The sequence below is a fragment of the Molossus molossus genome, unplaced genomic scaffold, assembly GCF_014108415.1.
Source record: "Molossus molossus isolate mMolMol1 unplaced genomic scaffold, mMolMol1.p scaffold_m16_p_21, whole genome shotgun sequence".
NCBI lineage: Eukaryota > Metazoa > Chordata > Mammalia > Chiroptera > Molossidae > Molossus > Molossus molossus.
Genome location: NW_023425357.1, coordinates 15,222,389 through 15,244,887, shown reverse-complemented (window position 1 = coordinate 15,244,887; position 22,499 = coordinate 15,222,389). Strand labels below are relative to the sequence as shown.

The window sequence follows — 22,499 nt, the reverse complement described above, 5'->3', positions numbered from 1 at the left end:
GTGTGGTTTGTGACCATCCAGGTTCCCCCAGGCTAAGGCCATGACCATAGACCGAGGCTGTGTTCCCTTCAGACCAGGGCTCCCAAAAGATCAGGTCCCCATGTTACTATAACCAAGTTCCCAGGCCAGGCTTGTAGACCTCTGCCCAAATCCTTCCTGCAACACCATCACCATGAGGCATGTGGGACACCCCACTCTCCCCTCCCCTATCCTCTCACAAGTATCGGGATAGGCAGACACCACTCCTGGGGAGTCATGTGTTGGTAAAATCCCAGTAGGGTCCTCTGTGGTGCAGTGGATGTGAGTAGGGGAGAGGGGAACTCAATGAATAAACTTCTCTGCGTCAACCTGGCAAGCCCTTGCCTCTGTCCCATCTCCTATCTTCTTCTTCCATGAGATATCTGGTCGGTGTGTTTTGATGTCTAGCTCCAAGTCTAGAGGGCACAGGGTCTTGAAGCCAAATTTTCCCTTTGCAGCCAGGGCAAGGAGCCTTGGGAAGGAGTAGAGTCTCCCCTCTGGCCTGAAAGGTCAGGCCTCCTGCTGGACACAGTCCAGGTAAGGAAGCTCCACTTGTGGAAAGGACATCCAGGGAGGTGGTGCTGAGACAGAGGGGCAGAAGAGACGGTTTTGGGAGGCCAGGGACTCTGGGGTGGAGGGCCACATTCAATGCTCTGAATGAGAACTGAAAACACACACACACACACACACACACACACACACATGCACATACTCATCCTCACAGCTCAGTCCCCCTCTCTCTCCTCCACTCTTTGACTCTCTGTGTCTCTGTCTTTCTTTGTCTCTGACTTGTCCTTGTCTCCTGTCTCTGTTTCGCTCTGAGTCGCTCACTGTCTGTATTTCCATCGCTCCTTGAATACCTCTGTCTCTGTCTCTCATTCTACTCCTCTCTGTCCCCCAGTCGAAGTCTGCCCATCCTTTTATTTCTGTCTGTCTCCATTTCTGTGTCTCTGTCTGTATCCAAGGATTCTCGCTCCCAAGCAATGCCAGGGCGACTCCATGGGAGGCGGGGCCAGGGACGCGCCTTGGGAAGAGGGAGGGCAGCCTACACCTTTAAGCGCAGGCGCGCGCGGAGTCTGCTCCTTTAAGCGCGGGCGCGTGCGCGGCCCTGGGTTCCCGGCGCGGAGGCCGCGGGAGCACCCGGCCCCGGCCTGCCCGCCCAGCCCCGCCCCGGTCCCCGCTCCGGCCCCCGCCCCGGCCCCGACGGGGGAGGGGTCTCTGAGAACGGCCCCTCCCCCCTGCACCCCCCTCGTGCGCTGCGCTGTCCTCAGCCCGCGTGTTCCTGTCTGTCCGTCTGTTCGCGCCCAGGCCTCGCCCCACCCCGGCCCCCGGGGCTTCCTGGCCATCCCCTCCCCCACCGCAGCCGACCCCTTCCCACCGGGCTAGGCTCTGCTACAGCCCGGGAAGCAAGCCGGTAGCCGCCGCCACAGACCCCAGAGCCTGCACCTGACATCGGGGGCCTGCACTCCGAGATTGGACCCAGAGATCTGGAAACCCTTGGGCTGGGACCCCACGACCTGGAGTCTGAACACCAATATCTGTGGCTGGAATCTCAATATGAGTCGCTGGGACTCCAGTATTTGGAACCTGAGCCCCAAGATTTGGAGTATGGACCCCAACATTTGGAGCCTGAACTTCAAGATTTGGCATCTAAAATCCCCAATCTGGAGCTGAACTCTGAATTCTGTGCCTGGGACCTTGAAATCTGGGATGGAATTCCTGTCTGTATCATGGAATCCATTGTCTGGGACCTGAACCCCGAGATTTAGGCTTCAATTTCCAAGATCTGAACCCTGGCATTCCAAGGGGCCTAAACCTGAGTTCCAGCCAGAAGTCCTTGCTGCAAACCTGAATGCTGACATTTGGAACTAAATACCTCCAAAACTTGACTTAGGACCCCAATAACTGAACCCGGCATCCCAGTACTGGATCCCAGGACTGATTAGGACTTAGACCCTAAACTCTCCATTTGGCTGTTTAGCAAACCAAGACTGGCGCTGGGTGACCCTGACTCAGACCAACCCAAAGGAGTGTCTGGGTCTCTAAAATTGGACTCTAGATGTCCAATATTTGGGGATCTGGGATTCCAAGTATCAAGGTCTAGAGACTGTGACAACATATATAAGCTGAGACACAACAGATAGTCCCTCTACTGAGGCCTTGGGGACAGGGAAGACATGACCAAGCATCCCCTCCAGAGCCCTGACCTTTGACCCCCTTGGAGCCTGAGGACTCTGCTCCCTGGGACAGCTTCAAGCTCAGGTAAGGCTGGGGGGAGGGCAGGGGAGGATCACTTCCATTGTGGAGTGGGACTGGAGGAACTTTGTGGCTGGGGGTGGAGGGAGGTAAGGACCAAGTATTCCTGGGAACCCTCAGGGTTTCTCCCAGAAACGGACATCCCCACCCATGGGTCTACCTCCAGTTCCTCTGCCTCAGACACTGGACATTTGGCCAGCCCTGCCCCTCTCCAATTTCTTCCCTAGTAGATGGCATCTCCAGGTCTGTGACCCACTTCCAGTAGATCTTCACCATCTATCTTGTCTGACCATCTCCAGCCACCTCCTTCTCGCCACTCCCACCCACCACACCTCTCTCTCTGTCTATCTTTGACACTACTGACCACTGCTCCCCTCTCTGGCCACCTCTGGCCACCACTCATCTCAATAACTCTGTCCACATCTATCTTTGATCGTCTTTAACAGCCCTTTCCACAGCCCCTCTTTCTGGCCACCCCTCTCTACTGCTTCACTCAGTGACCACCTTTGATATGTCTGTCTACTGTGCAGCTCAAATCATCTTGCATTGGCTCTCATGCTCTTGTCCAGCCCTGACTCTCAGCTGTGGCCTGTGACTCTCTGACCATCTTTGACATCTCTGTCTGCAGCTCTTCTCTCCAGCTGCTCCTGTCCATCTTTCTTCTCCAGATTCTCTATGCACGTTTTCTCTCTGACCATCTTTCACCATCTCCCTTGCCTTCCTCCCATCCCTGACCCTAACTTCCAGTTGACAACTATCTGACCATCTCTGGCCTTAATTGGCCACTTCTGTTCTCTGTTTCTGTGATCATTTCTTTTTTTTAATAAATTTTTATTTTCTTTATTGATTTTAGAGAGAGAAGGGAGAGGAAGAGATAGAAACATCGATGAGAGAGAACATTGACTAGCTGCCTCCTGCATGTCCCCCACTGGGGATCGGGCCCACAACCTGTGCATGTGCCCTGACCAGGAATCCAACAAAACCCGGTTGACCTCTTGGTGCATGGCAACGCTCAACCACTGAGCCACACCGGCCAGGCCCTATGATCATTTCTAACATCCCTGGCTGCCTTTCCTCTGTCAGGCGGTTGGAGGTCATGTCCTCACACCCATCGCCCAGCTGTCCTCTCCTTCTGACCACCTCTCTGGCTTTTGACCATTTCTAACCTTCTTTTACCATCTCTCCTGAATCTAACCACCCCTGACAACTTCCTCTCTCTTCGTCTACCACTTATCTTCTTGATCATCTCTAACCATCTCTCTTCTCTAGTTATATCCAACTATTTCTAATTATCCCACCCTGACCACCACCTCTCTTTGACCACCCTTGACCATCTCTCTGTGACCATGTCTAAAGCCCTCTTGCTTATCTTCTGCCCACCCTGACCAACCCTCTCATTCTCTGACCATCTCTTAACCACTTCCCTTTCGTCTGACCATCGTTGTTCATTTCTGTCCATATTTGCTCCCTCTGTCTTCCCATGATAGCATCTCTCTGGGTCTTTGACCATCTCCTCCAGCTTTGGATGATAATTCCTCTGACCATCTTTAACCAACTCCCTTCTCTCCTGGTGTTGGACCACCCCAGCCCCCTCTGGCACCCCTCTTCTGGCCTCAGCCTGCCCTAATGCCTCCCTTCTTCCCTGCAGGCCACCCCTGCCCGAGATGGCCGTCCTCCCGCTGCTCCTTTGCCTGCTACCGCTGGCCCCTGCCTCATCTCCACCCCAGCTAGCCACACCCAGCCCGTGTCCCCGCCGCTGCCGCTGCCAGACACAGTCACTGCCCCTAAGTGTGCTGTGCCCAGGGGCAGGCCTTCTGTTTGTGCCACCCTCGCTGGACCGCCGGGCAGCCGAGTTGCGCTTAGCGGACAACTTCATTGCGGCTGTGCGCCGCCGTGACCTGGCCAACATGACGGGCCTGCTGCATCTGAGTTTGTCACGTAATACCATTCGTCATGTGGCAGCCGGCGCCTTTTCTGATCTTCGTGCCCTGCGTGCCCTGCATCTAGATGGTAACCGGCTGACCTCACTGGGTGAGGGTCAGCTGCGCGGCCTGGTCAATTTGCGTCATCTCATCCTGAGCAACAACCAACTGGCAGCCCTGGCGGCTGGTGCCCTAGACGACTGTGCCGAGACACTTGAGGACCTCGACCTCTCTTACAACAACCTGGAACAGCTGCCCTGGGAGGCTTTGGGCCGCCTGGGCAACGTCAATACATTGGGCCTCGACCACAACCTGCTGGCTTCTGTTCCTGCCGGTGCCTTTTCCCGCCTGCATAAGTTGGCGCGGCTGGACATGACCTCCAACCGCCTGACCACCATTCCACCTGACCCACTTTTCTCCCGCCTACCACTGCTGGCCAGGCCCCGGGGCTCACCTGCCTCTGCCCTGGTGCTAGCCTTCGGTGGGAACCCCCTGCACTGCAACTGCGAGCTGGTGTGGCTGCGGCGGCTGGCGAGGGAGGACGACCTCGAGGCCTGCGCCTCCCCGCCTGCTCTGGGTGGCCGCTACTTCTGGGCTGTGGGTGAGGAGGAGTTCGTGTGCGAGCCCCCCGTGGTAACTCACCGCTCACCACCCCTGGCAGTGCCCGCTGGTCGGCCAGCCGCCCTGCGCTGTCGGGCAGTGGGGGACCCCGAGCCCCATGTGCGTTGGGTGTCACCCCAGGGCCGGCTGCTGGGCAACTCGAGCCGTGCTCGCGCCTTCCCTAATGGGACACTGGAGCTGTTGGTCACTGAGCCAGGTGATGGCGGCATCTTCACCTGCATTGCGGCCAATGCCGCTGGTGAGGCCACGGCTGCTGTTGAGCTAACCGTGGGCCCCCCACCACCTCCCCAACTAGCCAACAGCACTAGCTGTGACCCCCCGCGGGACGGGGATCCTGATGTCCTCACCCCACCTTCTGCTGCCTCTGCCTCCGCCTCTGCCAAGGCAGCTGACACTGGACCCCCTACTGACCGTGGCGTCCAGGTGACGGAGCATGGGGCCACAGCTGCTCTCGTCCAGTGGCCAGATCAGCGGCCTATCCCAGGCATTCGCATGTACCAGATCCAGTACAACAGCTCAGCTGATGACATCCTCGTCTACAGGTGCCGTGCCCTGGCAGTGGGCAGCTTGGGTGGGGGAGTGAGGTGGAGGGAGGGTTGGAGATATGCCTACTGATACCCAGGCTGCAGCACAGCTGAGAAATGAGGCTGCAAGGTCACAAAGGCAATCAGACAGCAAAGGTGAAATAAATCAGAGAGAAGGTAAAAAGAAATCTGGCAGCAATGGTAAAAAGAAATAGGGCAGCAAAAGTAAATAGTGACAAACATGTAAAGGAATTCAGGCAGCAAGAGTAAAAAATAACCAGGCCAGAAGAATAAAAAAGTCGGTGGAGGCGGGGGACAAATTTGGGGAGATACAAATTTAAGTAGTAGAGGTAAAGAGAAACCAGGTGTTTCCAGATGGCAGGGCTAGATACAAGACAGTCTGTAGGAAGAAGGTACCGTGATCACAGGGAAAATGAAATGAATCACCCCTTTTTTTTTTTTTTATCCTCACCCAAGGACATTTTTCCATTTTTTGTTCAGGTAGAGTGGGAGGGAGAGAGAGAAACATCGATGTGAAAGGGACACATCAAGTGGCTGCCACCCGCACAACCGACCAGGGCCGGGGACAAACTGCAACCGTGGTACGCGCCCTTAGTGGGAACCGAACCCGGGTCTCTCAGGACCGCAGGCCGACGCTCTAACCGCTGAGCCAAACCGGCCAGGGCTGAATCACCCCTTTTGCAAAGGAACGCAGGCCAGAGGTTTAAAGGAAAATAGGAAGGAAGCTAAATAGAGGCAAAGGCTTTGGGTTTGTGCAGTGTGAACTGCTCCACACGTTTGGGGTTCTTATATGGTGACATCTCAATTTTTGATTTTCTAAATCAAATTAAACCTACTTCAAGCTCCACCTGCTAGGTGAGCAGGGATGTTCAGTTTGCCACTGTTAGGGATTCTCCTCTCTTCTGTTGTTGCAAACCCCAAACCTGGGGCTTACACACCCCAAGAGGTGGGTCAGTACAATTTCTCCCCCGGAGCTGGAAAGTACTTGGGACATCTGCTGTGGCCACACGTAGTCCGTAGTGGAGGCTCTGACCTGGGCGCTGCTCTCACCCAGTCCTACCTTGCATGGATAGCTGTGGATGGCTCCCTGTTCTCACTGCCAGGCTGGGCCAAGGGTGCAGTCCCCAAGGTCCGGCTGCAGAGGACTGGGCTTCCCAACACCTGAGGTCTGCACCTTGTAAACCCAGCGTCTGGGTCCTGTTTCCTTCCCCAGAGGCCCACACCCCCAAGAGATCATCACTTGATCTTTCCAGTCCTGGAAATCTCATGAGCTCATTCCGCTCCCTTTCACGGACAGTACTCAGTAGATTCCATGGAGGGTCCGCACCTGAAAACCATACCAATCCTGTCCGCTGTGCCTGGCAGGGGATGGGACAAATGCTCTCCTAGATAGTCACCCTCCCAGAGACAATCACAGTTTCCTGTACCTTCTCTATCAAAGCAGTTTAAGAATATAGCCAATTATAAAGCAAATCTCCAACAGGGTGCTCTGCTACTAAAGGAAATATAGTGGAATTGGGTGCCAGGGATCAAGAGAAACTAGGCAGCAGAGATAAAGGAATCAGTAGGCAGAGCTGGAAAGAAATAAGGCAACAGAGAAAAAGAAATCCGTGGTGGAGGAGGCACATCAGTTTAATGAGAATGGTATCAAATGACAGGACTCACTGGAAAGCAGGCTCCAGATATAATAAGGCAACGGGGCTCAGAAGACGTTCATTGGCAGGTTAGAAGGAAATGGGGCGCAGCGATTTGGAGGAACCAGACGGTTATGCCAGGTGAAGAGAAATCGGGTACAGGCTGGAGGAAGGTCAGACGAGAACATACTCTAGACAGTGGTTCTCAACCTTCCTAATGCTGCGACCCTTGAATACAGTTCCTCATGTTGTATGTGGGCGGACCCGCCTGGAGACTTTCCGATTGGTCTTAGGTGACCCCAGTGAAAGGGTCGTTCAACCCTCAAAGGGGTCACGACCCACAGGTTGAGAACCATTGCTCTAGAGGCACACTGAGAGGTGGAATTAGAGGGAAACTGGATAGGGGGTTCGGCGGAAATGGGAATTGGGTTACAAGGAGGTCAGACGGTGAGGACACAATTGGGCGGTGAGCTGGAGAGATTTCTGGCAGCAGGGCTAGAAGGAACGCAGGTGGTGGGCTGGTGGGAAATTGGGTGAGGGACTGGAGGAACTTGGGCAGTGAGCAAGGGGAGAATAGGGTGGGGGGACCAGAGTGAAATCAGGCAGTGGAGTGGAGTAAAATTGGGCAGGCTGGTGGGCAGTGGGTGGCAGTGCAGGATGGAAACCAGGCAGCTGGGTGTAAAGGGAAACAGGACTAGGGGACGCAGGCGGTGGGCCGCAGAGAAACGGCGGTGGGGCTGGAGTGAACCGAGGCAGCAGAGCAGAGGGGGCGGCAGTGGCACTGGAGGGAATTTGAGCATGGGGACTAGTGGGAGATGAACCTGGGGAACTGGAGAGGAACGTGACTGTAGTTAGCCGGTGGGCTGAAAAAACTAGCTGACAGACTGGAGGGATATCAGGCCACTGCCTGGGTGTCAGGCTACAGGGAATTCCAGCGTAGGTTAGAGTGAAACGAGGCAGCTAGGCTGGGGGGAAACTTCTAGACTGGAGTGGAGGCAGAGTGCCTAGTGGGTGCTAGGCCACTGGAGACCTGACCCCTACCTGCCTGTCCCTCCAGGATGATCTCAGCCGACAGCCGCTCCTTTCTGTTGACGGACCTGGCGTCAGGCCGCACCTATGACCTGTGCGTGCTCGCGGTGTACGAGGACAGCACCACTGGGCTGACGGCCACACGGCCCGTTGGCTGCGCCCGCTTCTCCACAGAGCCCGCACTGCGGCCCTGCGGGGCCCCACACGCACCCTTCCTAGGCGGCACCATGATCATCGCGCTGGGTGGTGTCATCGTGGCCTCAGTACTGGTCTTCATCTTCGTTCTGCTTATGCGCTACAAGGTGCACGGCGGCCAGCCCCCTGGCAAGGCCAAGGTTTCTGCACCCGTCAGCAGCGTCTGCTCCCAGACCAACGGCGCCACACCAGCTCTGTCTGCTCCTGAGCCCTCCGTGCCCAGGGCCCACACCGTGGTGCAGCTGGACTGTGAGCCCTGGGGGCCCAGTCACGAACCCAGGGGACCCTAGCCTCATGCCCACCTCTGTGGCTCTTCTGGTCCAAGGGGTGGCAGGACCCAGGCACCCCGTGGGACCTGGCCTCAGACTCACCAAAATGTTCACGGTTTTTAAAACTGATGGGGAAGGTGTCAGGGGCACTGGGGAGCACAACAAGAAAGTCTTATTTTTCTAAGCTTGGGCCTGAGCCCTTGCCCTTGTCTCTGTCTGTGGGAGTTGGGGGGGATCATGCAGGGGTCTGGAGCTGGGGATGCCTTCTCTGGGGAGAGACCCACCCAGTTTTGTCTTGGATGTGGCTGAGGGTAGTCATCCATTCAGTCAACAGACATTCCTTGAGTGTTGCCTCTGAGCCCGCCCTATGATGAGTGATGCTGTGGTGACCCTGACAGCCCCAAGCTCTGCCCTCAGACAGTGGTAACGCAGCGTGAGCAGAGACGTGGTAATGAGGGAGGCCTGGGAGATTGTGGGAGCCCAGAATCTCAGCCTAGGGTATAGTCAGGGAGGGCTTCCTGGAGGAGACGTGTGACCTGAGAATAACATCTGAAGGAGATAATTGGCCAAGAGCAGAGGAAAAGGTGTTCCAGGCAGAGGGCACAGTACAACCAAGGATTGAGTCAGTGCTGTTCACTGGGGGTACTTGGTAGAGCTGAAACAGAAGGGGTAAGCGGGGTCCAGGCTTTCCAGGCTGCGGAGCTCCGACTCTGGCCTGATAGTATTGGGAAGCCATGGAAGATTCTGTGCAGGGGAGGTCACAGTCAGGTTTGGGCTTTAGGACGATCCTTCTAGTCACCATGAGAAGGTGGACCAGAGGGGAAGACAAGCAGGAACTCGAGTGGAAGCCAGGGTAGGGCCCTGGGTGGGTAAGTACAAGCTGGACCAGGGCAGGGCTGGGGAAAGCAGGGTTGGGTGAGAGACGTTCCGGAAGCTGAGTGGACGAGCTGTGGAGCTGAAGAACCGCGGGGCAGGAACGTGCAGGATGAGGCCCAGGGCTCTGGCCAAGGAGGGAACAGTGGAACTGCTGATACAGGACCAGGGAGAAGGGGCAAATTTGGGGAAGATGCCGAAGCCAGTGTGGGACGTGGTAGGTGTGGAGCACCCAGAGGACAGCCAGCGGGCCTCGGGACCGCTGGTCTGAGGCAGACGCTAGGGACAGAAATGACGTCCCTGTCAGTAGTGATGGGGAACTGAGCCAGCAGGGTGGTGAGACAGCCTCTGTTTGGGACTTTCCATATCTAAGGGACAAACAAAAACCTAGACTAAAAAAAGACTAAACAGGAGCAGCAGGTGGAGGGACAGAATGAAGCAAACCAGGCCCAGGTGATTATTGTGTTTAAGGATATCAAGGCCACAGTGAGAGCGTGTTCGGGGTTCAGTTGGATGGGTGCCGGCCTCAGCGGATTTGAGAGCAGGAGATAACGGTGTAGACAGGGAGTGGAGACCCACGATTCCGGGGCCTGGAGCCTGGGTCGGGTTGATCTGGACCTTTCTGCCCCACATCTCTTCAGGGCTGGTTCTCGCTCTATCTTGAGCTGCCCTAGGGCTCCCTCAGACACCAGGAGACTCCAAGACCAAACCCTGGGCCTTGGAAAGGTCAGGCCTCGTTGGAGATCCAGGATTGGGATTGGCAATAAAAGGAATAGTGCTCCTTGACCTCAGGCTACCTCTAGTGCTGGGTCCAAGGCAGAGATGTGGAGGGAACTTGGGTCCTGTCAGCCTTCCCTGGAGTGATGCTGAGGTGAGGAGCAGGGTGAGGAGGGCCAAGACCAGGCAGGCCATTCTTGTGATGGGGACGTCACAACTTGGTCGGTGGGTGTAGGCCTTGGAAATGCTCTTCCATTGGCCATGGGAACAACCTGAGTCCCAGGACTCCCAAGTCCTCCAGCAGCATCATTAGGTCCTTCCTCGTGTCCTTGGGTGGCTGAGGTCAGGAGCAGCCATCAGGGACAGTGAGGTGCTTTGGGGGGAAAGGCCTAAGGAGGAGGAGGTTTGGATACCTAGAGCCAGTTGCTGCCGTGAGGGGGGGGCCAGAGCGCACTGTTCCTCAATCCTGTTTTTAAAATATTAATTTATTGGCTGCCTACTTGTGCTACGTGCTGGGGATTCAATAATGAACAGATGCAGGCCTGTTGTGCCCTCACATACCTCACCATTTGGTGGAGAAACAGATGTTACATAATCACACAAGCAAGTGTAAGCATCTGGGATGACAAGTGGGGCCGGGCAGGAGAGAGACGTGGAACTGTGAGACCCTGGACCCTGGACCCTGACCCAGGAAGAGGTTGAGGGAGGCTCCCTGGAGGCAGTGATGCCCCAGCTGAGACGTGAAGGATGATCCGGTTGGAGTTAACTACACGGGGCGGAAAGGCAGTCCATGCAAATGAAACAGCATGTACAGAAGTCCAGGGGCGAAGGGATGCACGGTGAGTAAAGGGACTGGAAGCGGCCATGTGGCTGAAGGCGGTGGGGAAAGGAAGTGGCGCCGTGTTGAGACGGGAGGGTGAGAAGGGGACAGGTGATGCTGGCCGCTGTAGGCCACTGGGAGGAGTCTGGATTTTATTCTGAGTGGCATGAGAAAAGAGTTGTCCTCTGTGATCCTAAAGAAGCTCCAGTGGCAGGTCTGTTTGTGTGATGGGACAAGAGAGAAGCAGGGAGACCAGAGAGGAGGCTGCTGCAATGGTCCAGGCAGAAGGCTGACCCAGCCCAGGGTGGATTGGAGAGAGATGAGACCAACTCACCAGAAGCCTCCATCCCCTCTGCAGGTGAGGACAGTGTGAGTCACTGTCCAGCTACCTGGTTTGCAGGCAAGATTGCAAAGAGATTAAGGAAGAAGAGCTGTGGGACCCTGGTATCTGATATCGTGGATCCATTCCTTAGATGGGGGAGCTGACCTCTCTGAAGCATAGGAATTGACCTTTTCCAGGTCCGAGTACCAGGCAAACAGTGGACCGAGGCTCTGCAAGGTAGAGGCTGTGGCTGATGGTGGTGGGGGATGTGGACACAGGAAATTCGAGCCCCAGAGCGGGGCACACCTAGTGGTAGATTATTGCATGTTTGGAAGCAGGGAGGCATATGGGGGCAGGCCGGTCTCTGTAGCATGGCCCCTCTCCACCTCCCACACTGGGTGCCTGGACCATCTCCCACCTCCATGCAGAAACAGTAAGAGTGGACAAATGGTCATATGTGTCTAGAATTTAAAGTTGAGATGTAGCTTGTCCAGCTGAGTCCACCCAGCCAAGTCCACCAATTTGCTGAGCACAGGGAGTGCCACTCCTGCCTGTCCTAGTCTGGCTTTGCAAATGCCCTGCACATTTTTGAGACCAGCTTTCCTGGTGCCAGAGTGCCAGGTTACTGGAGCATTTGTTTTTTTTTTTTCAAGGTGACTAGTCCTGATACCAGGATTCCGAGTGCCGGCCAATCCAATCCAGGCTTCTGGGTGTGGCTAAGCCGACAGGTGGGGTGTCTGGGCATACTTGTGGTCCCTTGCAAGGCCTCAGCTCATGCCAAGCTTTTGCAGCTCTTTACATGGGCACATATGTGAAAGAATGAGATAAAGGGGTCCTCTTCTGGGTTGAACTTGAGCATGGCTCCTGCCTTTGATTCCTCTCTGGTGCCTGTGCCCTTTCATGCTCCACAAAGCAAGGATAGGTGTCAGTGCTCAGTGTCACCCTGAGCTGTGCAGAGTAATGCTGAGAATGACATAGCGGTGACCAGTGCAGCCTCAGACCCTGCCCTCAGAGTCCCAGTCCAGCAGAGGAAATAAGATACTCACCCAACAATGACAACCCGGAGTGGCCAGGGCTGGACTGGGGAAAGCGCAGGTGAGAATGATTGGGGCCTGTTTAAGCCCAAGGAACTATGGGAGTCCAGCAGGGGCTCCTAACAGCCTAGGATAGGAGTTGAGAAGAGTCCAAGATTTCCTAAAGGCAGGCCCGGCTTCATGGCAGTGTGACCTGTGCAGTGACACAAAGCCCCACTTTTAGAAGGACCCTGTGCTTGGTTGAATGTCCTGCTGTCGCCATTGTGAAATTCTTAATGATTTTTTAATAAGGGACTCCACATTTTCATTTTGCAGTGGGTCTTGCACTTATGGGTTATACAGAGCGCCAGGAGATGAAAGGGTCTTCCAAGGAGACAGAACACTGTGTGCAAAAGACAAGAAAGGAAGACAGAGCACGGTGCATTTGGAGAACTGGTCCAAGTTCAGTAGCTGGAGCAAAGCTGGAGAAGGAGGAAGGTGATAGTTGAGCTCACAAAGTGGGCCATCGCCAGGTGCCAGGCTGAGGAGCTGTGACTCCATGCCAAGGGCCCTGGAGAGCCAAGGGGAGGGACTGGGTCAGGTTCAGACTTTAGAAAGATCCATCTGGCCCTGGCCGGTTTGGCTCAGCAGTTAGAGTGTTGGCCTGTGGACCAAAGGGTTTGATTTTGGTCAAAGGCAAGTACCTGGGTTGCAGGTTCAATCCCCAGTCTTGGTCAGGGTAGTGTGGGAGGCAACCAATGTGTCTCTCTCACATCGATGTTTCTCGCCCTCCCTCTCTTCCACTCTATCTAAAATCAATGGAAAAATATCCTCAGGTGAGGATTAACAAAAAAAAAATAATAATAATCCATCTGGCTACAGTGGGGAGGGTGGCTGAGGGCACATGGCAAAGAACAAGTTTGAGTTGGGGACTCAGTTGACTGTGGAGGGAGTTGGGAGTGTCTGGCTTCTGTGGACAGCCTTATGAAGAACCCTGAATGCCCGGGTGACAGACACCTCAATGAACCAGGAGACCGGCTGGGAGACCCCAAAACCACAGGATGGAACCACAGCTTCACTTTCACTTGAAGACTTTCACTGTTGAGGGTGGGAAGGGGGGTAACAAGGGTAAGTTAAAGGGTGTCACTGGTAAGTACTTGAAAATCTTTTTATCTGAGAACTCAATGGATAGACTAGGGGAGGTGAATGCAAAGTTGGCAAGAACGTAGAATATAAATGTGAGACCAAAGAACTTGATTCTGGGTATATTCAACTCTGTGGAACCCCTCGGGAGCACTTCCCTCTCTCCCCAATCCTCTGGATAAAATACCAGTTCTTTGGGAACCTCCTCCACAGCCCTAAAGGCTGTGGCCCCAGGGCTGGGAACTGACCCCCTTTCTGCTTCTCCGCTCACCTCCTTCTGGGGCATCACCCCTCTCCACATGCTCCACTGCCTTGATTTTCCTTCTCTGATGACCTCTACCCTCTCATTCCCAGAACGGGTCCCTCTCCTAACCCCTTGGGCATCTCACATCCACTGGATTCTACACTGGCCTTAGCTTCTTCCCAAACCCAAAGAGCCTGGGAAGGCTCTGAAGCGGGTGAGAAATGAAGCTATTGAAAGAAAGGCAGTTCCTTCTTGAATTCTCTCCTACTCCCCCTATCAAAGGCAAGGGTTCTGGGGGAGAAAGGCACTTGGGGTGCAGGCTCCTAGGGCCTAGAGGAGGGGGTGGCTGGAAACTATCCAAGGTCCCTTGCCTCTCCCTGCCTGGAACCAGACTTGTCCTTCCTCCATGGATCTTCCTGGATCCTCCAAGATACTCCATTTTTCTCTAGCTAAGACCGTCCCGGGAGGATGGGAGTGATGTGGAAGCCAATGTCTTCCTTGGGGAGCTCTGCCCCAAATCCTCCAGACCTCCGCATCTGGCAGATGGTGTCTTCCCCTGCTTCTGTCTCCAGCCACTTCCACAAGGTAGGAGTTCAGGTCCCCAGTCCCCTATTCCCTCAGACACAAGTCAGCCTCCATTCCCTTCCTTTCTCAGAATCCAGAAGTCCTGGCTCCTTGCCCCCACCTCCCCAGGATCCCAAAAGTTCAAGCCTGAAGCCTCTCTGTCCTCAGCAGGTTCAGGAGTCTGCCCCTCTTTTCTTAGGAACCATGATATCTTGCCTTGTCCCATTTGATATCTTAATTCCTAATTTCCTGTCTCAAACTTGGACACCCTCCCCCCCCCCCCAACCACCAAACCACCATGTCCTCCACACTCAAAGGCTCTTTTCTGAAGAAATCTCTTTCTTGTCTCTCTCTTGGTCTTTATAGCTCTCTCCCACTCTTTTTCTCTCTGTTCCTTACCCTGTCTGTCCCTCTCCCCACACCCATCTCTTCATCTGGCGGTAATTTTCTTGTATTTTTCCTCTTCCTCTTTTAGTGTCTCAGCCCATGTCTCTGTCTCTCCCCTCTTCTCTCTCTCTCTCTCTCTCTCTCTCTCTCTCTCTCTCTCTCTCCTCTGTCTCTCTCTCTCTCTCTCTGCCCCTTCTCCCTGCCCTGCACACATAATTAGGCCTCATTATGACCCATGGCACCAAGTTAGGCTGAAATCAGTCTTCATGGAGACATCTGTGTGCTGACCCAGGCAGTGTGCTGACCCAGGCAGCGTGCTGAGGGCCAGACCCGGGCACCTGAGACTGTATATGCCCCCGCAACGTGCCTGGCCTCGGCCCAGCTCTGGGCAGGTGAGACTCCCAGCCTTGCCTTTGTCCCTGGACTCTACCGTGGAGCCGTCTTTGGGATTCCCCTTGTGCTCCCCTCTGTCTGCAGTGGGGAGGGCTGGAGGGCAGGCTGGCAGGAGAAACTACACTGATGAGCTGGCATCTGTGCTCCTCTTCCCTAGCCATGGCAGTCCTCACACCTGCCCTGCTGGGCCCTGAGTCCCCTATGGGGTGAGTAATCTGTGGAAGACAGCGGGTTGGTGAGCTGGTCTGGACCTGCAGTGGCTGTGCTGTCAGGGTTTGGGGACTGCCCCAGAATTGGCCACAGTGGAGCTTCTTGAGACAGGGCCCTGGCCAGCTGTGGCAAGGGACTATTTTGGCAGATTCTGGGGCAGGGGGTTGATCAAACTAGTTGTAGGAAGAAGACCAAGAAGGCCTTTCTGAGACACATGGTCCAAAGCAACTTTATTTTAAGCTAATATGTATACAGTAGACACTGTTCCATGCCATTTACACACACCATCTAACTTTCCCATGGCTCTGCGAAGGGTGTGCTAGCACCTCCTTTTATAAAAGACACAACTGTGGCCCGAAGAAGTCCGGTACTTGCCCATGGTCACGATGTATTTGGCCTCAAACGCCACCTGATTATGCTGACTCCCTTCTCTCCTGTCCGGATTCCCTCAGGCCCAACAGCAGCATTTATGAGTTTCCAAGGCCATCACTTCATCATGGCTTTCTTGTAGAACGGGGGCGGGAAGAAGCTTAACTTTCCGACTTGTACATGTCGCCACTGCCCCTGACAATGGTACTAGTGTCAGCGCAGCCGGTGGGGGGGGCGCCCTTACGGTGCCTGAGCCTGACCAGGAGCAGGAGCGGTTGCATTGTTGCGCCCACCTGGCGCTGTGGGGCTGCGGGGCGCAAGACGCACAGCCGGCGACAGGGTGCGCCTAGCGGCATCCCGACTGGTGGGCGTGCCTCCCAGGACACGGTTAGCACTTCTGCACCGCCTGCTGGGTATGGCTACCTGAGGGTTACGCAGTCATGGCGGCTCCACCACTGGCACAGGAGTTCGCCTTGGTGGCCCGCTCGGCCCACACCCTTCATGCCTCCCGTGCCAGTCCTGCTGGAGGAGTCGAGCAGGCTGCCGGCCGCCCACTCCTCGTGCATCCTGAGCCCTCCCGGGTGCTGCAGGTGCAGAGCGTGAGCGCCCGCGTCATGGCCACTCATCTCGTCGCGCTCCTGGCTGGCCACTGTTGTCTCTGCTAGCCGGAGACAAGGTCTGTAGCCAATTGCTGCCGCAGGGTTGCTGGAGCTGTGTCTATATGGTGCCCCCAGGCCAGAGACCTTGTGTATGTGACGGCTGGCAGCCTGTGTTTCAGGGAGGGGGAGCCGGCGCCCCGGCGCCCTGCTGCGCTTCGAAGTGGACCCGCTGGCAATGCGTTCCTCCTCCTGCGTGCAAGTGCTTTTCTTGGCTACAGCCTGCGACTCTGGGGGCGTCGCCTACGATCCTTCCTGGTGCTCATGCCCTGGGTGGGCGCGTTCAGCCGCAGCTTCCGGTGCAGAGCGCAGCTGGGTTTTTCCAATGTGGAGGTGCTGGTGGTGTGCAAACCTACCCTGCTGCTCCTGGACCGGGGTTTGCTAGCCGACCTGCACTGCGTCTCATTCCTAACAGCCAAGACATGGAAGCAGGTCTTTTTATCTTCCCCATTTTATAGAAGTAGTTGAAATCACTGCCCAATGGAAGATACCACTGAGCAGTTGTCAGGCAGCTCTGAGTAGCTGGACTCTGCAGATGGACGTTGACCATGGTTCTGAATATATTATATTATGGAACTCAGGATTTTTTTCGTAACCCTGGAATTAGGAGGTTCTTGCCCAATCTTTTCAGTCCTGAAAAGCACCCAGAGATGAGAGAAAATGGGGGGATAGTCAGATGGCAGATAGGGTTTCTTAGAAATGAAGACATAGACTTCAGTTCATTTATTCATTAAAGTTCAGAGCTAGACTCTGGAGCCAAGACCCCTGAACTAAAATCCTACCACAAGCTGTGTGGTCTTAGGCAAATCACTTCACTTCTCTGACCTTCTATTTTCCCCTCTGTAAAATGTAGATAATAATATCAATAACATTATAAGTTTGTTGTGGCATTTTAAAAAATGAATTAAATAGGCCTGGCTGTTTTTGCTCAGCGGTTAGAGTGTTGGCAGACTGAAGGGTTGTGGGTTCAATTCTGAGCACATACCTGGGTTGCAGGTTCAATCCCCAGCCTCAGTCCGGGTTGTGTGGGAGGCAACCAATTGATGTCTCTCTCTCTCTCTCTCCCTCCCTCCCTTCCACTCTAAAAAAAAAAAAAAATCAAAGTTCTGCATTTTGTATCTTTTTGTTGTGTTGTTGTTAATCCATCACCTGAGGATATTTTTCCATTGATTTTTAGAGAAAGTGGAAGGGAGGGAAGGAGGGAGGGAGACAGGGAGAGAAGCATCAATGTGAGAGAGACATCAATTGGCTGCCTCCCATACAACCCAGACTGAGGTTGGGGATTGAACCTGCAATCCAGGTATGTGCCCTTGACCAGACATTGAACCCTCAACCCTTCAGTCCATGGGAAGATTCCAGGATGGGATGGGATTCCATGGGAAGGTTCAGATTCTTCTCAGTCAGAATATCTGGAGATGAAATGAGGAGAGGATGCAAAAGAATTAGATCCTAGTATTTAGTCTCATTCCTAACCTGCCTCCACATCCTGGGCCTCTAGGGTCCCTGGCATTGGAGACTCAACATCCAGAAGCTAGCAGGGTTCCCAATATAAAACCAAGTGGGCACATATCAACAGAAAGAGAAGGGCAGGCTGAGGGACAATACAGAAATGATCAGCATAGCCTGAGTGTAACACCCACTGGAAGTCTTATATAAAATATGCTATTTGCATGGTATGACCATTTGAAATTACAAAATCCAACATGCACCTGGCCCTAATCATTTTAGGTAAAGGTCTGTAGACCTATATATTGCCTTTATTTTAGAAATGACAAAAATGTGGTACAGAAAAGGATGGAGTCTCCCAGGATTCCATACACTATGATTTATACATGGACACAGCTGAACTCATGTTTGACAGCAGTGATAGTGATGCCAAAAATGTGCAATGTGACAGAGTGCATGGGGTACCTCCCTCTAGAGCAGGAGACCCCCAGCTGGGAGGCAGGGAGGCCACTGGGTTGGGCCTCAGGGCAATGGCTCGGCATGTAGGTACAGCTGCCAGGCACAGGGAAAGAGTAGCCATCAAAGGTATAGATGTATGGTAGCCCAGAGGCCCAGTAGGTATCCCCTGTGATGGCCCCCTGGCCCTTACTAGAGACAACCACTGTCTCTGATTTGACCACAGACACCGTTTTGGACCCAGACACAGTTTCTTTTCTTTTTCTTTTTTTAAAATGTATTCTTTTGTTTTTATTTTTTATTTTTCTTTATTGATTTTTAGAGAGAGAGGAAGGGAGAGATAGGAACATCAATGGGAGAGAACATTGATTGGCCACCTTCTGCATGCTCCCCCTAGGAATTTTGCCCACAACCTGGGCATGTGCCCTGATTGGGAATGGTACCGGTGACCTCTTGGTGCATAGGTCAGTGCTCAACCACTGAGCCACACTGGCTGGGCTTTAATAAATTCTGATTTTTTTTGAGAGAGAGAAACATTGATGTGACGGAGAACCATCCATCAGCTGCCTCGTGCATACCCCTACTGGGGATTGACCCCTCAACCTGGGCATGTGCCCTGACTGGGAATTGAACCAGGGACCTCTTGGTGCATGGTCAACGCTCAACCACTGAGTCACACCGGCTGGGCCCAACACAGTTTCAAGATCTGGTTTCACCACAGCCACAGTCTCTAAACCTGGTTCAGTCACTGCCCAGTTAGCTACCAGGAGCCTTTTTTAGCAGATGTCCTTTTGTTTCTTCTTCTTCTCAAGGTTCTCATAATCCTCTTGGCTCTTGCCCTAGTCAGGGTAGCTTCCCAGTGATATTTTCCAACTTCCACATCTTTGCAATGACAGTTCCCTTTCCCATGGATTCTCTTCCTATAGGTTCTCCTCAGCTAATTCCATTCGTGTTAGGACTTTTGTGATCTCCATCAGGAGAGGAAGCTTTCTGTCAGCCCACAGCCTGCTTGGATGCCTCTCAGACCCAGCCGGTGCACTCATGGCCAAACTTGGGGCCACTCCAGAGCATCATGGGGATCCCAGCCTCCTGGCCGGCTGCAGTACAGGCTGTGAGGGCATCACAGAAGCAAAAGTGCTGGCAATGGGTACGACATACATCCTGCAGGCATATCCTGAAGAAAAGGTTGGGACTGACATGGCCCAGGCAGCTGCCAAGAGGCCATCTGTTGCCTGCAGGAGTCCACACAGTTTGGGAGCCTTGAGGATCTGGGCAAGCTGCATGGGGCAGCTGATGCTAAAGCCAAGGTCTGGCCAGGACAGTAGCAGTGGGTAGTGAGTGAGCCACTGGGCTAGGAAATGGTGTCCAGACACAAGTGAAAGGAGCCAACATCATCACCAAAGGCCCCATACAGCCCCACCAGCCAACTGTGGAAGATGGAAGACACAATGAGGTGTACCTGGCTGCCCCAGTCATACATGAGATGCAACCCAAAGGCTGTAGGTGCCACTACATGGACAGTCCTCTAATGTAGCCCAGATCTGGGCCCAGCAGTGCCCAGGGCTGTCGGCAGTATTCACCCTCCACCTGGGGAGGAGGAAAGGGCTGAGAAGGTGGAACCCGCTCCTGTGCCTCCCAGCAACCAGGACATCCCTCCCAGTTGTGCCACAAACAAGCTATGAACCTTGGGTGAGGGACTTAGACTCTCTGAACTTCAGTTTCTCCGTCTGTACAGTGGGAGGATAAGAGTAGCTACTTCATAGGGTTGTTGGGAAAATTAAATGAATTAACAAAAGGAGCTTAGAGCCATGATATGCTAAGTGCTTTACGACTCAAGCCGAGATCACGCAAATGCCAGTCAACTCACAGACGTGAATGAAAAAGCTGCTTGGGGTAAGTCACTGAGATTTTTTTAGGTCGTTTTGTTACACAGCATTAGTTGACTGATACAACAATGAATAGCCCAGGTGTAACTAGTTTGGTTCCTCCAAGTCAGGGACACAGGCTCCTTCTATCATGCGGTTCTGCCTCCCCTATGGTATTGCCCTCATCTGCCCCCCACCACAAGAAGTTCAGGCCTCCTCCCTTTCAGGCCTTATTCTCAAACCACTTCTGTGTTTGTGGGGCTGTGGTGGTCTACTGCTCCAGGTTTAGACATACAGTTTAGCGATCTCAGCAGGAAGACAGCACTTCTCCCTCAAATAGTTCCAGCAGAAGTCCCAGCACTGGCTCTTATTGTCCCAAGGTAGGTCATTTGCCCATTCCTAAACTGTTCACAGAGGCCAGTGTATGTGACATTTCTATGTATTCTTGTTCCTCAGACAGAAGCCTATGAATTGTGTCTTTTATTTTTTTTTATCCTCACCTGAGGACATTTTTTGTTCAGGCAGAGTGAGAGGGAAAGAAAGGAAGAGAGAGAGAGAGAAACATTGACGTGAAAGGGACACATCGAGTGGCTGCCACCTGCACAACCAACCAGGGCGGGGGACAAACTGCAACCGAGGTACGCACCCTTAGCGGAAACTGAACCCAGGTCTCTCTGGACCGTAGGATGACGCTCTAACCGCTGACCCAAACCAACCAGGGCTGATTGTGTCTTTTAAATGTCTAGTGTAACCTTGCTGAAATGGCACAACCTTTCTCTGTGCCTCAGTTTACTTATCCACAAAAAGTGGTAATAATAGTACCAACCACATAGGGTAGCTGTGAGGATACATGCTTGGCATATAATGTGTTGAGTAAGTCTAAGCTCTTTATATTGTTATTACTGGAGAGGCAGTATATATAGCACAGTGGCTAGAACACAGGTCAGCCCTGGCCAGTTTGGCTCAGTGGTTAGAGTGTCGGCTTGTGAGTCGTGGGTCCAATTCCGGTCAAGGGCACATACCTTGGTTGCAGTTCATCCCCGGCCCTGGTTGGGTCGTGGGGGAGGCAACCAGTTGGTATGTCTCTCTCACGTAGATGTTTCTCTCTCCCTCTCTCTCTCCCTCCCAACCTATCTGAACAAAAATGAAAAAATATCCTCAGGTGAGGATTTAAAAAACAAAAAGAACGCAGGCCATAAAATCAGAACTCCTGGCTCTGCCACTTACCAGCCATGTGAACCTGGGCAAGCTAGGTTATTTCTCTGGGCTGCAGTTTATCAGTACAAGGCAAGAGGCATATAGTATTGTATATAGTCCTGCACATCTATCTTTGATGTCAGTGTTGGTGAGGATTTAGTATTTAAAGTATTTAGTATTTAAAATAGTTTAAAGCTTAAACTATTTTCTCTTTTTATCCTCACCTGAGGACACTTTTCCATTTTTTGTTCAGATAAAGTAGGAGGGAGAAAGAGGGAGAGAGAGGAAGAGAGAGAGAAACATCGATATGAAAGGGACACATTGAGTGGCTGCCACCCACACAATCCAACCAGGGCCAGGGACAAACTGCAACCAAGGTACATGCCCTTAGCGGGAACCAAACCCAGGTCTCTCTAGACCGCAGGCCGACACTCTAACGGCTGAGCCAAACAGGTCAGGGCTAAACTATTTTAAACGTTCACTATTTTTAAGAGAAATTACTTACATAAAGTAACATAAAGAAGGTAACAATATATTAAAATATCAATTGCGCCCTGGCCGTTAGGCTCAGCGGTAGAGTGCTCCCCCTCCCTCCCGCCCCCCACCAATGAATTGCGGGTCCAGTTCTGGCCAAGGACACTACCTCGGTTGCTGTTGTTCCTGGCCTTGGTCTGGGTTGTGTGGTAGGCAACCAGTGGATGTGTCCCTCTCATGTGGAAGTTTCTCTCTCCCTTTCTCTCCCTCCCACTCTGAAGATAAATAGAAAAATATCCTTGGGTGAGGATTTAAAATATATATATCAATTCTATCGTATTATATTGCATATTATATTAATATACTGTGTCAATGCATTATCCAGAGGCGTTTTTTTTTTCTTTAAAGCTCCCTTTTAGGAAAGTGTTTACTATGGAAAATTTCAAGCATCATAGAAGAGAGAATAGTGCTATGCAACCCTGTTACAGTTACAAATATTTCGCCATTCCTGCTTTCATCTTTTCCTCACTCTGGAGGATTTTAAAGCAAACTTCATACATTCCTCTAGCAAAGACTTGCATATATATCTCTGATAGAGACACGTGCAGGATTCACGGTGGTTTCTGAACACCCCCTTGACTCCGGAACTCCGGCCCTAATCCCCGCCCCTAACTCGCCTCCCTTCTCCGCAGTAGGGGCCCCCACACTCCCGGTAGTGTTGGAGCCCGAGGAGGCTGTGGCCCTGCGGGCGACTTCCGCGCTACGAGGACGCCCCCTGGCAGCCTGCGAGGACTACAAGGGCATTGCGGGCGACTACCTGATACTCCCACGAGGGCTTTGGGGTACTAGCCCAGTCCACGT

At 53.3% G+C, this 22,499-nt stretch overlaps 1 protein-coding gene across 1 annotated transcript; it reads left to right on the top strand.

Annotated features, from left to right (window-relative positions):
• Positions 1-1,454: 1,454 nt before the first annotated feature.
• LRFN3 (leucine rich repeat and fibronectin type III domain containing 3) lies at positions 1,455-8,681 on the top strand. Its single transcript, XM_036274652.1, has 3 exons — positions 1,455-2,280; positions 3,923-5,359; positions 8,054-8,681. Exons 2-3 carry the CDS (start codon positions 3,939-3,941, stop codon positions 8,508-8,510), a joined length of 1,878 nt encoding a protein of 625 aa, XP_036130545.1. The 5' UTR covers positions 1,455-2,280; positions 3,923-3,938; the 3' UTR covers positions 8,511-8,681.
• Positions 8,682-22,499: the final 13,818 nt, after the last annotated feature.